The following is a 19,178-nucleotide window of genomic DNA, read 5'->3' as shown; positions in this document are numbered from 1 at the left end:
CCATTTAGCCACCACCTGCAATATTCGGGGAAGACTGACACAACCCCATCATTCAAAGTAGACATTTGATAAGGCGCAATTTATTTTCTTATTCTATTTGTTTTTTAAAAAAAAGGTTCTAGAAGGCTGCAATAATACAAAATGTGATGATAGCTGATATATATACAACAACAGCAAAGTCAAATTAGATAACTGCAAAACAAATAAAATAAGACTGAAAGATTAGTTGCAGTAACGATGACTTGATTTTAGTTAAATTAGTCAAACAATGCGACTTTCACGAAGTTTGAATAAAAGAAAATATAACGAAACGCGGGGAGAGAATTTTTTGCCCATTGGTGGGATGGGACGCGGTGCTACATAATTCGTGCGCACTATTCACTCCGATTCGACGACCAAAGTCAACCACCATCGCGCAATATCAAAAAAAAAAAAAAAAAAAAAAGTGAAGTTCCAGAAGCTTCTTCTCTTTTGAAAGCATCGCCAGGGTCGCCACCGATCGATCAGGCCAAGTGGAAGCGCTAGGTCAGTCCGCTGTCCACATCGCCGGCGGCAAGACTGGGCGTAGCAGTCTTTACTTTTCCCCCAATAAAATCCCCCCAACCAACCCCTGGACGACTCTACCTCTCCCGCTTCTCCTCCCCTCTTTCATCTCCAAACCCAAACAACCGCGCATGGCTCGCTCTAACTCCGCCTCCCCCCTCGCCCCCCTCCTCCTCCTCTTCCTCCTCCTATTCGCCGCCACGGATATGGCCGACGCCGTCCGCTCGACTCCCATCACTCCACTCATCGCGTTCCTCCAGTCCCTCCAATCGGCCGCCCTCGCCTCCCTTGGCTCCTCCGGCTTCGACCCCAAAGTCTACGTCGATCTCCCCCTCAAGCAGGACCTCGCCAGCACCCAGGCCGCTTTCGACGCCCTCCCCCGCGTCGACGGGGTGGTGCCGGCCGCGACGCTGCAGAGATACGTCGACGAGTACTTCGGCGCGGCCGGGTCGGATTTGGTGGTGGCACAGCCGGTGGACTTTGTGGCCGAGCCGGAGGGCTTCCTTCCCAAGGTGGAGCGCCCGGAGGTGAGATCTTGGGCGCTGCAGGTGCACGCGCTGTGGAAGAACTTGAGCCGGAGGGTAGCGGACGAGGTGCGGGAGCAGCCGGAGAGGCACACACTGCTACCGCTGCCTGGCCCTGTTGTCGTGCCAGGTTCGAGGTTTCGGGAGGTTTATTACTGGGATTCCTATTGGAGTATCAGGTCAGGTACTCCATGTTTTCTATTTATTTATGTATTCGTACTGTAGTGTGCTCATTTTATGGTCCATAGTTTATAAATATCAGGATGGTCATTTTATAATTCGTACGGTCATCTAAGTGTTAATTTGAATATTAATGAAAGAAAAACGAGAAATAATACGTGAAGGGAGGAGGAACTTTTAAAAATGGTTTAGATAACAACTAATAACTAAGGAGCAGGCTTCCTAATTCTGTTTCATTTTCTATGAAACAGAAAGAACTTGCTTATTTTAGATTCTAGTATAAAACTAAAATTTTATTGTACCATTGTTGGTTAAGTGGTTCACGACCTTACTTTTGTGTTTTAAAGAATTTGTTTTTTAAAATATTGGTAGTGCTCCATTTACAAGGTTGCTTCAAAAAAAATTATGATAGGGTAAGTACCCTACCATGCCACGACTACTTCTGCCCAGATTAAATGGGCAAAATTATGATAGGCTACTATCCTATAATTGTAGTTATATTGATGCTTGTGCTTGGTGTTATCCCTCCAATTCAATAGATCAAAATAATGATAGGTGTTTCTTGTTTATCAAATGAGCATGACACACAAATATATTGTTATCATAGTCAATAGTACATTTACGACTCTCTTAGAACTTTCCACGGCCATGCAAGTATTACATTTAGGAAAATCATGTGAAAATAGTAACATCAAGATGTATATCTTTTACGCAGGGGCTTACTTGCAAGCAAAATGTATGAAACTGCAAAGGAAATAGTGCGAAATCTTCTCTCCCTTGTTGAAACTTATGGTTTTGTCTTGAATGGTGCAAGAGCATACTACACTAATCGAAGGTTAGTGTTTTTAGCTCAAATATTTACATTGGTCTAAAATATATTCATGTTTATTTTTTATTATGTAGCCACATCTATCTCTTTTCAATAGTAAAATCTGGACAAGTTCAAATTTGTTTTCATTTCTATGTTTAGAAGAGCAAGTCCTTGCAATCTGGTCTGCTAGTTGCTGTAGTAGGGCAGCATTTGGTTTTATGGTTGTTGCTAGTTCATCTAGTTCATAACAAAAATGACATCATGTTAGCTGCTTCTTGGGTTTTGTTATGTGCAATTTTCAATTGTTTTAATTCAAAGCACTTGAGAAATACACCTGAGAATTCTAGGAAGCCTCTAGTATTATTTTAAAGTTAAAATAACCTGATTTGATGATTTGAGTTGTTAAGGAGATTTTTTTGAGAAAAGTATACTGACCTTAATAATTTGTTTAATAAAAGCCGGTTTCAACAATGTATAAACACGAGTTTGCCTAGTGACATGAGTGAGAGATGTGATTTGGTAAAATCAACTAACGGGTGTGTTCTAGACTCAATCAATCATGAGATGACGGTTCCTTCCAATTTAAGATTTTGCTTTGACTACAATTTCTAGTTTTTCCAGATATGCTGTGAACTGCTTTATTTGCCCCTTTTTTCTTGAGAGAGAGAGAGGGAATCAGGCTTTTATGTTTGTTCGACACTAACTCACAGTCAATTCCTATGTGGGGGATGACACAGGAGCAGCCAAAGTAATTTGGTATAAGGAGTGGCAGGAGGGTTGGTGGCTCTGGGTGACAAATCCATAGACAACATATTGTCATGTGGTGAAGTCATGGGTGTTTATTGCTGAAAAGGGTTCAGGAGGCAGATCAGTGGCCAGGTGAGTCAGTTTTGATGCTGACAACATTCTTGATGAGCTAGGGAGGTGTCGAGCCTCCAGTGGTCAAGTTTGACATGAGGACAGGGGTGCGAAATCGGCATCACTTGGTATGCAGTTTCGGAGGTAGAGCAGATGCAGGGACTCAAGTGATTGGATCGCTGGAGATCACGAGAGCCATGGGTGGTGTTTAGGAGGTGGGGCTCACGGACAACCACTAGAAATGAGACTTAGGGATGGTTTTACACACTGCATAGTCTGGAAAATTTGATCAAGGTTGTTAAACTTGGATTAGATAAAAGAAACCACCACTAGGGACAAATGAATGTTGGATTAGCTAAAAACAAATTAAGAATTCATCTCTGACACCACTTGATTCAACACAAACAGTTTGCACGATAAAAAATACAAAGTCAACTGACCGAAGAGGAAAATATTATTAAATTTAAAGATGATTAATTACATGGTCTATTAACTCCTTGATGAAGCAACTATAAAATTATTTTTGGTAAAATAACTAAATTTAAATAACATTAGACATTTAAAACAACTAAATTTTATTGTCAAATCAAAGCAAATCCTAATTTTATTTGCTATCAGTTTGCTTCTCTTGCTGGGCAATGTGATCAATCCCACCTAGTCAGTATGTTGAATCATCATCCAATCAATATCTCAAATAAATACATTGAATCCAACCTACAAACCCAAGTTTACCCTATCAAAATTCTATACTTGGTTAGCTAGCCTCATAAGTTGATTTCAATAAGTTTAATTGAATGTTGACCTAATGTGTTAGAGTGTATACTAAAAGCCTAGCTTTTGTAAACATTTATTTTTGAAAAAAATAATCACTTTTGGTCAAAAATATCTACATTTATGTTAAGTGTAGTTGTTCAATTAATTTATATCGTAGATAACATGGTGTGTGGTGTCGCACACAGAAGATTATGTTATCAGTTCTTTATAAATTATAAACAGTTGCTTACGACTAAGATGGAAAGGAACAAACAATTGGAATAGTCGTAGTGTAATTAGGTATTAGTTTATCTTGACTAATAAATTACACTAGTACACTCTAAGTGTATTGAGTAGGACCATTTAAGGTAAGTTCTTTTTATACTGACTTAATAAAAGAACTAGACCTTAGTTATTATGGAAGTGTGTGCTCTTAATCCTAATATAATAACAAACACATATATTTAGTATTTATTTCTTTGACTTATCAAAGGGTGAGATTTAGCTCGATAAATCAATAGGTCCGATAAGTTGGGAAATGATATTACTTATAGTGTGTGTTGTCGATTATAGAAGCAACTGTGTCCTAGTTATCTAGGTTGAGAATCTCCTCAAGAGGAGCTCATAAGGATTAGGGGTGTCAATTCGGGTGGGTCGGGTCGGGTTGGGTCGGGTTGAGTTTTTTTTTAATTTTTTTTAACTCAACCCAAACCCGACCCGAACCCGAGTTCAACCCAAAACACCTCAACCCGAACCCGAACCCGAACCCGACCAACCCAATCAACCCGAACCGACCCATATAACCCGAAAATCTTATTCAAAACAACTTTTTTGGGCTATTTTCCCTATAATTCTTCACTTTTATCTCAATACTCCATCATTATCATACAAACATGATATTAATATACATAAAAACATCTAAATTTTTAAAATAAAATTTGATTTAACCCTAAAAACCCCCACAAAACCCTATATTTAAGTCAACCCGGGTTAACCCGAATCCGACCCGACCCAACCCGAAATTTTTTTACTCTCCAACCCTCCAACCCGAACCCGACCCGAACCTGAAAATGGCCAACCCGAACCTGATTTTTTTCGGGTCGACTCGGGTTGGGTCGTCGGGTCGGGTTCATTTTTGACACCCCTAATAAGGATTGTCGTATTAAACCCTGCAGGTGGACTTAGTCCGACATGACAATGAAGTTGAGTAGTATTATTCTTGGAGCTAGATATTAATTAAGTGAGTTGTCATTAACTTACTTAATTAGTGGACATTTGTTATCTTAAACACAGGGAGACTAACACACTCATGGTAAGAAGTAGCTCATAATGTAATTTGGGATTGGTGCGGTAGTTGCAACAATAACTCTCTAGTGGAATGAGTTATTGTTGATGAATTTGAGTTGTGTGTTCGGGGTGAACACGGGATAAAATCAATTTCTTCTCTAGGTCCCAGTCGTAGCTTCATTAGTGCCTTATAAACCACTCATTAAAAGCTCATCTTGGTGTCCAAGAGAGGGCCGACCCAAGGCTTGGTGACCAAGCCAAGGGCCGACCACCATATCCTCTTAAGGGGCCGGCCCCTTGCTTGGTGCCCATGCAAGAGGGGGCCGACCACATTAATTCAAACAAGGAGGGCATTTTGAATTTTTAAAATTTCTCTTTGTAGAATTCTATAAGTTTTAAAAGAGAGATTTTAAATTTAAAAATATTCCTTATTTGAATTAGGCCACATGGTTTAAAAGAGAGTTTAAAAATTTTAAAACTTTCCTTTTTTAACCGTCCTCATGGTTTTTAGGAAAAAGGAAGAGAAGTTTTAAAATTTAAATTTTCTATTTTTGTAACCATGTTAAAAAAGGAAATTTTATAAGATAAGTTTTAAATTTTAAAACATGGTTTTAATTTTTAAAATTTTTCTTTTTTAAAATCCACTTTAGGAAAGAGAGCATGTAAAATTTTATAGGAGAATTTTTTTTTTAATTTTATAAAAAATTTTCCTTCCCCTTGATGATGTGGCTGACCACCCTTGCTTGGTGCCCAAGCAAGGGGCCGGCCAAAATAAATAAAATTAAATCATCATCCAATTAATATTTGATGATTGATTTAATCAAAAAGAAAGAAAAGAAAAAATAAAAGGGAAAAGGAAAAACAAGAGAAAGATTTTAACTTTTGTAAAAAGTCTTTCCTTATTTGCCTTGAGCAAGTAATATAAAAGAAGGGGTGAGGAGATCTCAAGAGTAATCAATTCTTATTCTCTTGGTAGAGACTCTTCTTGTGGCCGATCCTCCATTCTCTTCCTTTCCCTTTGCTCTCTTGTTCCCTAAAGGTGGTGGTGGCCGAAACATAGAGAAGGAGAAGAAGACTATTGGGTGGTGTTCATCTTGGAGGATTGTCGCCCACACGACGTCCAAGGCGAGGCGAGGAATACGGCAGAAAATCTCGAGGTTATTAGCATACAAAGAAAAAGTATAATTAGCAATTGTTTTCCGCATCATGCTAGTTATTTTTCTTTGTATGAAATTTAAATACAAGAGGCATTAGATCTAGTTTTTCGAATTAGTAATTCGTGTTTGTGTTTTTCTTTGTTTTTCGAATTTGTGATACGATTGTTCTTTTTGGTTAAACCTATAGTTATATAAGGAAACTAAATATTAGCTTTCCTTAAAAGGCTTTGTCTGGGCGGTGGTGGATGCTCCCATACCCAAGAATGCCATGTGTCTCGCCATGTAGTCCTAGAAGCTAATTTTGGAAATTAATATTTAATGGAATTTATAATGTAGTTGGATTTGGATCAATAATGTTAAGTTCCGCTTGCGATTCAAATCTAAATCATTAAGAACAGATAAGTTAAATTTGGAATCAATGATGTTAAGTTCCGTCTGTGATTCCTAATTTAACTTCTAAAGAACACAATAGGTTATTTAGAAAAGGTTCGACACTTGTACAAAATTTTTATATAGTGGAACCGGTACGATCTTCCTAAGACTAACCAACAATTGGTATCAGAGTTAGGATTTAACTCTGTGTGTTTTGGTTTTCAAATTAATTATGCACATGTCATGCATAATTTAGGCAGGATAATAGTAGGATGTGCTAACTTTGTGGTTACAGGCTCCAACTATTATAACATTTAGATATTGTGTGTGATTGGACCCTTGGGCATGTTAAGGGCATTATTTGGTGTGTGCATGATTGTATGTATTAAATATAACAGGAGCTGTATTAGTTTTAGAATTTTACTTTTTTGTTTGATCTAGAATATATATACATTCCTTTATGGAATATAGGATCGATATATATAAAATTCTATTTTTGTCGCGGATCGTATCTTTGCGAGACGTGGTGCTATTGGAGGACCAGAGGCGCAGCGGAATAAGAAGCAAGATAGATGCAACAACTCGACCCGACTGTGGTGGCTAAAGATGACAGCAGCTAGGGTTGGAGCATACTGAAGATAGTGATAAAAAAGACCATAATAGTTGGGAAATTAATTTCCAAATTTATTGCTTTTATTTGTGACGTATATGTGCATGTGATGTATACTAGCATAGGTTAAAATTCCTCACCTTAAATAACTAAGTGGGAGAATGATTTTTAAATAAATTCCACGGTCTCCATTACTGGTTTGTAAGTGATGCAAAAAGCTTGCGTGTTGACTCTGAGTGCCTCCTTCCACAACGGATGGGTTTGTTGCGGATCATTAGATCAAACTTCTTTTATGGATGGTTATAGAAAATTATTTAGGAGCGTGTGTTCTTCTCCAACTGAAGGGGCGCAATCCTATTTAATGGACTAAGTATCAAGTAATGATATACACTTAGACGCATTCAATAGTATCCTCCTCAACGGAGTCACTGCTATTGTTTTGCGTGACCAAAGTAAAACTAACTATTAATTTTATTTGTCATGAAGTTAGGATGACAAGATAATAAAATTAATGGGTTATACCCTCTTCTTACAAATGTTGAATTTGTATACGTCCACACTAACATGACATGCAATATTCACGGTGTTTTTGAGATGTTGGTAAATTTAAATAGTATTGTTTGAGGAATCAATATTATTTTAAATTTAGAGTCCTGACCAAAGTTTATTTTGTGATTCTTAGGATGTCTTTCAACCCATTGGCTATTATACTAAAAGAGAATAAACTTACTGGTCCCAACTATATAAATTGGAAAAGAAACCTGGATATTGTCTTAACTGCTGAAAGTTATAAGTTTGTACTGTTAGAGGTATGCCCAGATACACCTAATGATGATTCTACCCTAGAGGAGATTGAGTATCATAAGAAATGAGTAAAAGCAGATGAGATGGCGCGGTGCTACATTTTGGCTTCAATGTCAAATGTATTGCAACATCAGTATCAAGATTTATCAACTGTTTATGATATAATGAGCAATCTCAAAGAACTCTTTGGGCACCTGAGTCGGACTGTTAGGCAAGAGGTAATGAGAAAATTAATGACAGCCACCATGTCTGAGGGGACGCCCGTATGAGATCATATCCTCAAAATGATGGCTTATCTAAATGAAATACAAGTCCTTGGAGGAGAAATCGATGGAGAAACCCAGGTCGATATAATTCTCCAAACGCTACCCAGAAGTTTTAAGCAGTTTCGCCTGAATTATAACATGAATAAAAGGGAGTATACATTGGCGGAACTTCTGACAGAAGAACTACAGGCAGCAGAAGGAATGTTTTGTCACAATTCTCAAATTCATTATGCTGAAAATGATTCTACTTCTAAGTCGAAAGGCAAGAAGAAGAAGAAACAGGTCTATTAAGCAAAAAAGGTGAATAAACCTCAGGGTACAGGACAGAAAGCTGGAATGAAGAAGTCGAAGGGCAAGTGCTTCATCTGCAAGCAGTCAGGATATTGGAAGACGGACTGTTCTCGTAGAAATCAGAACAATAAAGGTATATCTCATACTCTAGTAGTTGAAACATGTTTAGCGGTGTTATTTACCAGTACCTGGTGTGTAGATACAGGAGCCGCTGATCATGTCTGCAACTCTTTCCAGGGTTCCAAGAAACTCGACGACTATTTGAAGGAGAAATAACTGTCTACATGGGCAATGCTACTAAGGTGGCGGCTGTTGCAGTGGGAGACGTCTACTTATCTTTTGAAAGGAATAGAAGTTTGGTTTTAAAAAATTGTCTTTCTGTACTCAGTTTTAGAAAGAATTTAATTTCAGTTTCTAAACTGTATTTGGATGGATATTCTGTTTCTTTTAGTAACAATGTGGTTATAAAGAGGAATAAGGTTATTATATGTTCTGGTGCATTGATTGACAATTTATATACTTTAAATCCAATTTCTCCCACAATGCAAAATATGAAAATTAATAACACATCTTCTAACTCTAATAAGAGAAAAGAACTTTCGGAAATGAATCAAACATATCTTTGACATCTAAGGCTTAGTCATATTAACTTAAGTAGGATTTAAAGACTTGTAGCCGATGGACTCTTGGGCTCATTAGAGTTGGAAAACTTTCCAATCTGTGAATCTTGCTTGGAAGGTAAAATGACCAAAAGACCTTTTAAGGCTAAGGGGTATAGAGCCAAAGATGTGTTAGAACTGGTTGATTCTGATTTGTGTGGTCTTATGTCTATCCAGGCAAGAGGTGGTTATAAATATTTCGTCTCCTTTATAGACGATTGTTCAAGATACAGATACATTTACTTGATGCGCCGCAAGTCTGAATGCTTTGATAGGTTTAAAGAATATAAGGTTGATGTGGAGAAACGTCTTGGTAAAAATATGAAGACATTACGGTCTGCCCGTGGTGGCGAATACCTCTTTGGAGAGTTTAGGGATTACTTATTAGAGGCCGGGATTCAATCCCAATTGTCTGCACCTGGTACACCCCAACAGAATGGTGTAGCAGAACGAAGGAATAAGACTCTTATGGAAATGGTTAGATCGATGATGAGTTATTCAGAATCACCAAATTCGTTTTGGGGTATGAAACAGCAGTATACATTCTGAATATGGTACATTCTAAAACAGTTCCTTCTACTCCCATGGAATTATGGAATGGGCGTAAGCCTAGTCTGAATCATATCCGGATATGGGGTAGTCCAGCACATGTGCTGAAGGGAGATACTGACAAGTTGAAATCACGTACAGAAGTATGTCTGTTTGTGGAATATCCTAAGGGAACGAAATGGGATTTGTTTTATAATCCTAAAAATCACAAGATCATTGTAAGCACCAATGCTCGATTTTTAGAGGAAGATTATATAATGAACCATAAGTCCATGAGTGAAATTGTACTAGAAGAAATAAGAGAGGACACATCTACTTTAGTATCAACAGTACAAGATGAAGTACCACAAGAGACTGCAACACGTGTCACACATGATACACAGCCAGAGACAGTGCCTCGTCGTAGTGGGAGGGTTGTAAAGCAACATGAAAGATTCATGTTTTTGGGAGAGTCTTCGGACTTGATCCCGGGTAAACATGAACCTGATCCTCGGACATATGATGAAGCACTCCAAGATATAGATACAGTATCTTGGCAAAAGGCAATGAACTCTGAAATAGAATTTATGTATTCTAATAAGGTCTAGGAGCTTGTAGAACCACTAGATGGTGTAAAAGCCGTTGGGTGAAAGTGGATCTACAAAAGGAAAAGAGGGACGGACGGGAAGGTAGAAACCTTCAAAGCAAGGTTTGTTGCTTAAGGGTACACTCAGAAAGAGGGAATCGATTATAAGGAACTTTTTCACCGGTAGCCATGCTTAAGTCTATTCGGATACTCTTATGCATTGCCGCTCATATGGATTATGAGATTTGGCAAATGGATGTCAAGACAACTTTCCTTAACGAAAGTTTTGAAGAAAACATCCATATGAAGCAACCAGAGGGGTTATTGAAAAAGGCAAAGAGCATCTAGTGTGCAAGCTGAATCAGTCCATTTATGGACTGAAACAAGCTTCAAGGTCTTGGAACATCCGGTTTAATGAAGTAATCCAGTCATATGGATTTATTTATAAGAAGTGTAACGAAAACGTGGTGGTATTTCTTGTACTATACGTAGATGATATTTTGTTAATTGGCAACAATGTCAAAGTGTTATCGGACGTAAGGGTATAGTTATCTAAACAATTTGATATGAAGGACTTAGGAGAATGTGCACACATTCTTGGGATCAAAGTCATAAGGGATCGCAAGAAAATAATGTTGTGCCTATCTCAAGTTTCATATATAGATACAATCCTTGCTCGTTTCAGCGTGCAGAACTCCAAGAAAGGTTTCTTACCTTTTAAGCATGGAGTAGCTTTATCTAAAGAGATGTCTCCGAAGACATCAAAGTAGATAGAGGACATGAAGACAGTTCCTTATGCTTCGGTTGTGGGAAGCCTTATGTATGCAATGTTGTGTACGAGACCTGATATTTGTTTTGCTGTGGGCATAGTTAGCAGATATCAGAGTAATTCTGGACAACGACATTGGACTGCTGTAAAGCATATATTGAAGTACCTGAAGAGGATTAGAAATTATATGTTAGTTTACCAAGCAGACGATTTGCTCCCTGTGGCCACCATATCCTCTTAAGGGGTCGGCCCCTTGCTTGGTGCCCAAGCAAGAGGGGGCCGACCACATTAATTCAAACAAGGAGGGACATTTTGAATTTTTAAAATCTTTTCTATGTAGAATTCTACAAGTTTTAAAAGAGATTTTAAATTTAAAAGCTTTCCTTATTTGAATTAGGCCACATGGTTTAAAAGAGAATTTAAAAGTTTTAAAACTTTCCTTTTTTAACCATCTTCATGGTTTTTAGGAAAAAGGAAAAGAAGTTTTAAAATTTAAATTTTCTATTTTTGTAACCATGTTAAAAAAGGAAATTTTATAAGAGAAGTTTTAAATTTTAAAACATGGTTTTAATTTTTAAAACTTTCTGTTTTTAATATCTACTTTAGAAAGAGAGCATGTAAAATTTTATAGGAGGATTTCTTCTTTTAATGTAAAATTTATATTAAATCATCATCCAATTAATATTTGATGATTGATTCAAACAAGAAGAAAGAAAAAGAAAAACAAGAGGAAGATTTTAACTTTTGTAAAAAGTCTTTCCTTATTTGCCTTGGGCAAGTAATATAAAAGAATGGGTGAGGAGGCCTCAAGAGTTATCAATTCTTATTCTTTTGGTGGAGACTCTTCTTGTGGCCGGCCCTCTCCTCTCTTCCTTTCCCTTTGCTCTCTTGTTCCCTAAAGGTGGCGGTGGCCGAAACATAGAGAAGGAGAAGAAGGCTATTGGGTGGTGTTCATCTTGGAGGATTGTCGCCTACACGACGTCCAAGGCGAGGCGAGGAATACGGCAGAAGATCTCGAGGTTATTAGCATATAAAGAAAAGGTATAATTAGTAATTGTTTTCCGCATCATGCTAGTTATTTTTCTTTATATGAAATTCAAACACAAGAGGTATTAAATCTAGTTTTTCGAATTAGTAATTCGTATTTGTGTTTTTCTTTGTTTTTCGAATTTGTGATTCGATTGTTCTTTTTGGTTAAACCTAAAGTTATATAAGGAAATTAAATATTAGATTTCCTTAAAAGGCTTTGCTTAGGCGGTTGTGGATGCTCCTATACTCAAGAAGGTCATGTGTCTTCACAATGTTGTCCTGGAAGTTAATTTTGGAAATTAATATTTAATGGAATTTATAACGTAGGTGGATTTGGATCAATAGTGTTAAGTTCCGCTTGCGATTCAAATCTAAACTATTAAGAACAGATAAGTTAAATTTGGAATCAATGATGTTAAGTTCCTTCTGCGATTCCTAATTTAACTTCTAAAGAACACAATAGGTTATTTAGGAAAGGTTCGACACTTGTACAAAATTGTTATACAGTGGAATCGGTACGATCTTCCTAGGACTAACCAACATAATGAAGCAAAGTAATTATGCTAAGGAAAAAGGGGCTGAACAGTTGGACAACATTGTTTTGGAAAACAAAATATCTGGACTTATTTATTTAATTTCAGGCTAGATTCCATAAAAAGTTTAATGTTCAAGCAAATTTACCAATTAATTCTGTTTTACTTGGAAAAGTTTAAAGTTAATTTATCAACTAATCCTTTTTTACTTGTGATTGAATTTTATGGTATTCATGATTGTTCTTATAATTTCCATCATGAAATTTAATCATATTGGCACTTTCTGCAGTCAACCACCATTATTGAGTGCAATGGTATTTGAAATATATGAGAGAACTGGTGATATGGAATTTGTTAAGCAAGCTGTCCCTTTGTTGCTTAAAGAGCATAAGTTTTGGAATTCAGGTTCACATTTGTTGTAATTTTATAGTCAACCTTGTTTTTTTAACTATTACCAATTATATGATTTCTTTTGAAGACATCTGTTCTTGTTTGAAAAAAATTGACAGAGGTTCACAAGGTGACCGTACAAGATGCTCAAGGCCACAAGCATTCTCTCTACCGATACAATGCTATGTGGGACAGACCCCGGCCAGAATCTGGCACTATTGTATGTTAACCACTGTAATTTCTCAGTTGATCACAACTTTTTGATAAATACTAAAGTTATTACCTTCAAGTAGGATGAAGAGTCAGCATCCAGACTTTCATCTGCTGCTCAGAGGAGAAACTTTTACCACCAGGTTGCTTCAACTGCTGAATCAGGATGGGACTTCAGTTCACGTTGGATGAGGTTTTGTACTTGTAAATCATCCTGAATTTGCAATTCAGCTCTTATTTTATGCTTTATGGTTTTGCTGTTGTTACTTTCACTTAGAGCTTAGAAATTTGATTTGGTTGTGTTTGAGTTATACAAACAAATTAAACTTAAAATGTTGATATTCTGACTTTGTGTAACACCATATACAAGAATGATAAATTCTCTTGACATGTACAAACCATACCAGTATTGGAAGATAAGGATGCACCGATTGCCTTCTGCTTTATGTCAAACATTCCCCCAACCAGAATGTACTAACAAACAGAACAAGGTTTAGGAAAAATTAAGTCATATAGTTTTCTTACTGTTTTCACAATCTGACATGCGATCTAACACATGGGCCAATGAATATCAGTGCCTTACATGTGGAGCAATTTTTTGGGATAAAATACGCATTCTTCGTATCTTAGAATCTATTCATTTTACTTTAGGTTATAGACTTGTACAGAGATTTCACCTTCTACTGAATGATCTTGGTTAATGTGAATCTTCTAAGATGGAAAGATCCATCTACATGCTCTATTTTCTCAATATATTCATTAACTTATGATATTCAATATATATCGGTCTCTCAGATTTCAATTGGAATTTTTTATTTGCTGCAGAAATTCATCCGACTTGACAACATTGGCAACTACATCAATAATACCTGTGGATCTAAATGCTTTCATATACAAGGTATCATATGGATAAACCTTTTCTACTATACTTGAATACAAAATGAAGCTTTTATATGGCCTCTTAGTATATAGGATGCTATGAAATATATTTGCATTTTCTTTGACATTGTGCGGCAATTAATAAAATATTATCACATCTAGGTGTGTCTCTATCTTATTTTCATCAAAGATGTCTGCCTTTTTATCAATTCACAAATCACAGTAATGGAAAATATCTAATGGATTGTGATAAAACTTCATATACAATGATCCTGTGGGAGCACTTTAGCAGAAGACAATTTTCCTTCATGATTGATATTTTCCTGGTAAAGTCAGGTAGTTTAGCACTTCAAGAATGCTCAAAGGTATCCCCAGATGTCAGCAAGACGAAGGGTTTCTCTGTTATATGATAATACACAAGAATTCTTTAAGGCTATAAGGACCTTATGCATTTTCAGGTAGATTACAACCTGATGCAGGTGCCATGGTAAGTCGAGAAAAACTGATGTTCAACCTGTGACCTTTCTTGAGATACTGGAAAGAAATCGCTTCATTTTGGCAGTCTGCATCATTGTGGCTTCTCTTCAAGCATTTATACCATCTGGTAAAAATTGTCAGAAGGTAAGGAGTTTGCAGATGGTGGCACCGGCAGGACCAGGCTTCGACCTGACTCTGTTTTCTGTGGAGATGCTGCAACTTATACGTAGCTTTCTTTATGCTGGAGTCTGAACCCAAAGAATGTGTGGAGGCTCAGGTGTGAGGTTGGCGGGGAAGGATAGGTCTACCCTTCGCCGGAATACAACTCACTCCAATCACCTCTTCTAGCTTCAAAAACTCCATGATATTGAAAACAATGACAGAAGCCACCACTCTGTCCTCAGTGTCGAACACACTCCATTATAAGTGCCCACCTGAACCTATTTAATTTACCAATTACCATGACAAAATTAAGTTTTGATAAAAACAGCTATTGTAGTTGGTGTCGTGAGTTTCAGATATTTTGATGAATTCAGTTTTCTTGTGTAGCATATTGGTGTTTGTGTGAAACTTGGGAGGGCAATGGAGGTAACTCTTTCCACAGGCAGCGACTCTAGCTAATGATCCATTAGTTTGCCCGGAAATTTATGGTTGTTCAAATTTTAGGGCAAATTGTAGGAGTTTGCATTTCCTTAAATTGTATGGATAATTGAGGTGCAATTGTGCTCTTAACTAATACCTGAAATAATAATTTTGTTTATTGTAATAGATGGAATATGACATATCCTACTTCTCAAAAATAATTGGGGATAGTTCAACCTCAGAAAAGTTCGCAGCAGCTTCAAAGGCACGCATGGCAGCAATAAGATCAATATTTTGGAACTCAGATATGGCCCAGTGGTTGGACTACTGGCTTATGACTAACAACTCCGAGGTGCTTTCTTATACACCTTACAAAATTTACCGCTGAAACTAGAAATATGTTTTACTTACAGCATCACAGGGGATTACATTTTCTTGTTAATCTTCTGCCATACAGAAATCTCAACGGCAGGAAGTGCACCACCAAAACCATCATATATTTGCATCAAATTTTGTTCCTCTTTGGATTAGGGCATATGGTTCAGGTATGACTTAATCTTTCTGAGGCATCATCATTAACTTAGTAAATAGCGAAAATGTGTGTCACGGAATGTTAACATTCTTTTCTACTTTTTATAACTGAATATCCAATATAGAAGGTTGATATTATAATCATTCCAATTTAGAGTGATTCTGGTTTATAGATTCAATAACTCCTTAGTGTTTTAAAGTATTAAAAGGGAAAACAAGTATTGTGTTTATCTAATCTATAAATATGAAATGAGTTTAACGGTTGTACCACATTTTCCCATCTAGTCATGAAGTTAGATTAACCTTATCGTATATTCCATTGAGAAACATTTTCCAATCATATCACATTCTATCATACTTCTATCTCTGAAAACGTGAGGGCATTTCATATGAATATTAAAATTAAAGAATTTTTGTTGCATTTGAGATGAATTTTTCCTTCTGAAATATTTATTTGTCTTTCTATGCATTTACTCTGTGGACTGTGGACATGAGATTGACTCACCAATTGAAGAGTTAGGAAGTTAATTAGGTCTCTTTTTGACGCATTGTGGTCAACAAACAGCTTCTTGATGATTTCTCTCTCCAATTACATTTGTTTGTTACCATACAATTTAGTGGGCACTTATAACTGGAGCTCAACAGATCCACTTGATATGCATGCTATATTGGACTGCCTTCTTTTCTAAATGTTTAAGCTAATGGTGGGTTTACTTGGGCAGAAAGAAAGGAGGGGAAGAGAGAATAACAAAATTACATATGGAACTCTATTATTTTGTACATTTTTTGTGTGACCTTCCCTCTCCTTATATCTTCGTCCAAGTAAATGAACCCTAAGTACTATGAAGTTGTGTGGTAAAAGAAGTATTTAATGCTGGATCTTTCTTTCCATGCCTTCTATTATCTAAACACATTCCTCTAATTTTGTTGAGCAATAGGATGCATCATTTTTCATTGTGATGAATTTGTTCGTGAGATTTGTCTCCATCTATTGCATTGTTGAAAGAACAAATTTTAACTCTACCTTTGAATACACGTGCAGATGGCAAAGAGTTGGACAGAGTTGTAAAAAGTTTCCAAAACTCTGGGCTACTTCACTCTGCTGGAATTGCTACTTCATTGACAAATACTGGGCAACAATGGTTAGTTGTTTTCATGGCATGGGTATTAAGGAATTGAAAACATGCATGCAGTATGAACAATTTCTTAATTTATGAAGAAAATTGAATGGAAGCATTTCTTCATTCATGGGCAGGGATTTCCCAAATGGTTGGGCACCGTTGCAACATATGATAGTGGAGGGATTGGCCAACTCTGGTTCAAAAGAAGCCAGGTCATTGGCGGAAGATATTGCTATTAGGTGGATCAGAACAAATTATGTTGCATACCAGAGAACTGGAGTAATGCATGAAAAATATGATGTCCAAGCCTGTGGAGATACGGGAAGCGGCGGGGAGTACGCGCCCCAGGTAACACATCTAAGTATTAAATTTGTTTCATGTTTGGCAAAGCTAATAATAATGAGTAGACCTAATTTTACCATATAAACTTTGTCAAACATTCTCAACACGCCAACTTAGTCCAACCTCCTTGCACAAGAATGCCCAAACAAAATCAAAGGAAGTTGTGATGATACATTAAAAATTGTGTAGCATACCTACTACAAGCTTTGAAGTAGATGAATGGATTATGGGCTGGTTTCACTTTCCAGTACTCGTTGTGCTTGGTTGGATGGAAGTGAGAAGAAAAAATATTATTGTTTGTTTATTTACTTGGAAGAAGAGAGGAGGAAGGAACTTAAAATGTAGAAACATTCCATTTTATTTTCGATCAAACCATGTGAAGGAAAAGAAGTCCAATAAATACAACAAATTTATGTGGTGTTACCTAGGGGTGCAAATGAGCCGAGTCGCTCGTGAGTTGCTCGCAAGTGGCTCGGTCAAAGCTCGACTCGAGCTCGAATTTGACTGAGCTCAAACCGAGCTCGAGCCGGCTCGTTTAACATTCGAGTCGAGCTCAAGCTCATTTAACACTGGCTCGAGGGCTCATCGAGCCTATTCGAGCCAGGCTAAAATTCAATATTCTAATATTTAAAATAATTATTACTTTAAAACAATCTAATAAGTTGAGGAGGTGTAGGGTGTTTGTGGCTAGAGTGTTCTATTGGGTTGCTAGAGGTTGAATTTTCAAATCCTAGTTTCCACAACTTGTTTTTCCATTAAAATTCATTTTCGAGTTGAGCTCGAGCCGATCATTAAATGGTCGAGTCGAGCTCGAGCTTAAATTCTGAAACTCGCTCGAGTTCGAGCCGAGCCTCTTCAATTTTCTTGAGCTCGAGCTAACCCAAGCTCAAGCTCGGCTCGGCTCATTTGCAGCCCTAGTGTTACCTCCGGTTCAGTAAAGCAAATTTGATTAGTGAATGTGGCTGGAAGATGATGTAATATTTTCTTTGTTTTCTCTCTTATGTGGCTGTTGAAACTTTACTCATTGTGTCTGCAGACTGGATTTGGTTGGTCCAACGGCGTAGCTCTCGCATTTTTGGAAGAATTTGGTTGGCCGCATGATCGGGCAATCGATTGCGATTAACCTGAGCAAAAGGTGAAACAAGTCGACTATTATGGTTGGCATGATTCATATGGTATATCGTATGTGATTCATATAGTTTAATTGAATAAGGCTATCGACCTTACTAGATGTCCCCTTTCAGTAGTAAAAGAAGACTTATTATTATAATGTTCTTATATTTGGTAATATTCACTAATTTGTGTTGGCTGTTATTTATTTATTTTGCCATAATTCAATTCAATCACGATGTTTTTAAATTTAGTACTATTCGACTTCCGAATTTTAGCTTTTGTAAATTTACCTCCTCGTCCATTTATTGAGAATGATATTTACAAATCCTTCTACTTTTTCTATTTGATCCTGCACATTATCTATAACTAAATAGTGTGGAACTGGTCGGTGGAAAATTTTACTAGAATAAAGTTGGTCATCTCAGGTTTAGTGGCACTTTGTTTTAATAAAAAAAATAGTGTGGAATCATTTTAGCTATCAATGTGATCGGTTATGACTTAGGGGAGTTTAGGGGGTGTATTTAATGTTCCACTTTTAATTATTTTGAATGACTTTCCTAGATTTTAAAAGTCTAGGTATATTTAATCTATATTTTTATAAACTTTATAAAATTTTAGAGGTATCTAAATTAGATTTTTATAGAGCTTTAAAAAGTCACATGGTATTTAAATTTGACTTTTTAAGATTCTATGAAAATTGTTTGATATTCAAAGTTTTAATAGATTTTCATGGATTTGTTTACAAATCTTTGGATACAAATTTTAATCAATAAGAGCTCTTCAAAACATTTGGTATAATTTTAAAAATAAATAAAAGTTTTTTTTTTACGTTTGAGATTTCTATAGATTTCAAATTATTTTAATTTTTTTTATAAATAAGTCCTTTCTCTTCTCGCATTTTGATTTTGATTATTTCTTTGATCTTAAAGGTCCTGTACTTATTCAACCTCTCGACGGCCTACATCAACTTCTC

At 36.6% G+C, this 19,178-nt stretch overlaps 1 protein-coding gene across 1 annotated transcript; it reads left to right on the top strand.

The window, feature by feature from the left end:
- The first annotated feature begins 476 nt into the window (after positions 1-476).
- LOC121997994 (probable trehalase) lies at positions 477-18,455 on the top strand. The gene is made up of 11 exons (XM_042552702.1): positions 477-1,246; positions 1,963-2,082; positions 12,850-12,965; positions 13,070-13,170; positions 13,244-13,353; positions 13,986-14,058; positions 15,286-15,450; positions 15,556-15,643; positions 16,672-16,771; positions 16,885-17,098; positions 18,129-18,455. The coding sequence occupies exons 1-11, from the start codon at positions 675-677 to the stop codon at positions 18,213-18,215; spliced, it is 1,746 nt and encodes a 581-aa protein (XP_042408636.1). The 5' UTR covers positions 477-674; the 3' UTR covers positions 18,216-18,455.
- Positions 18,456-19,178: the final 723 nt, after the last annotated feature.

Source organism: Zingiber officinale, chromosome 6A (assembly GCF_018446385.1).
Source record: "Zingiber officinale cultivar Zhangliang chromosome 6A, Zo_v1.1, whole genome shotgun sequence".
NCBI lineage: Eukaryota > Viridiplantae > Streptophyta > Magnoliopsida > Zingiberales > Zingiberaceae > Zingiber > Zingiber officinale.
This window is presented reverse-complemented; position numbering and strand designations above follow the sequence as displayed.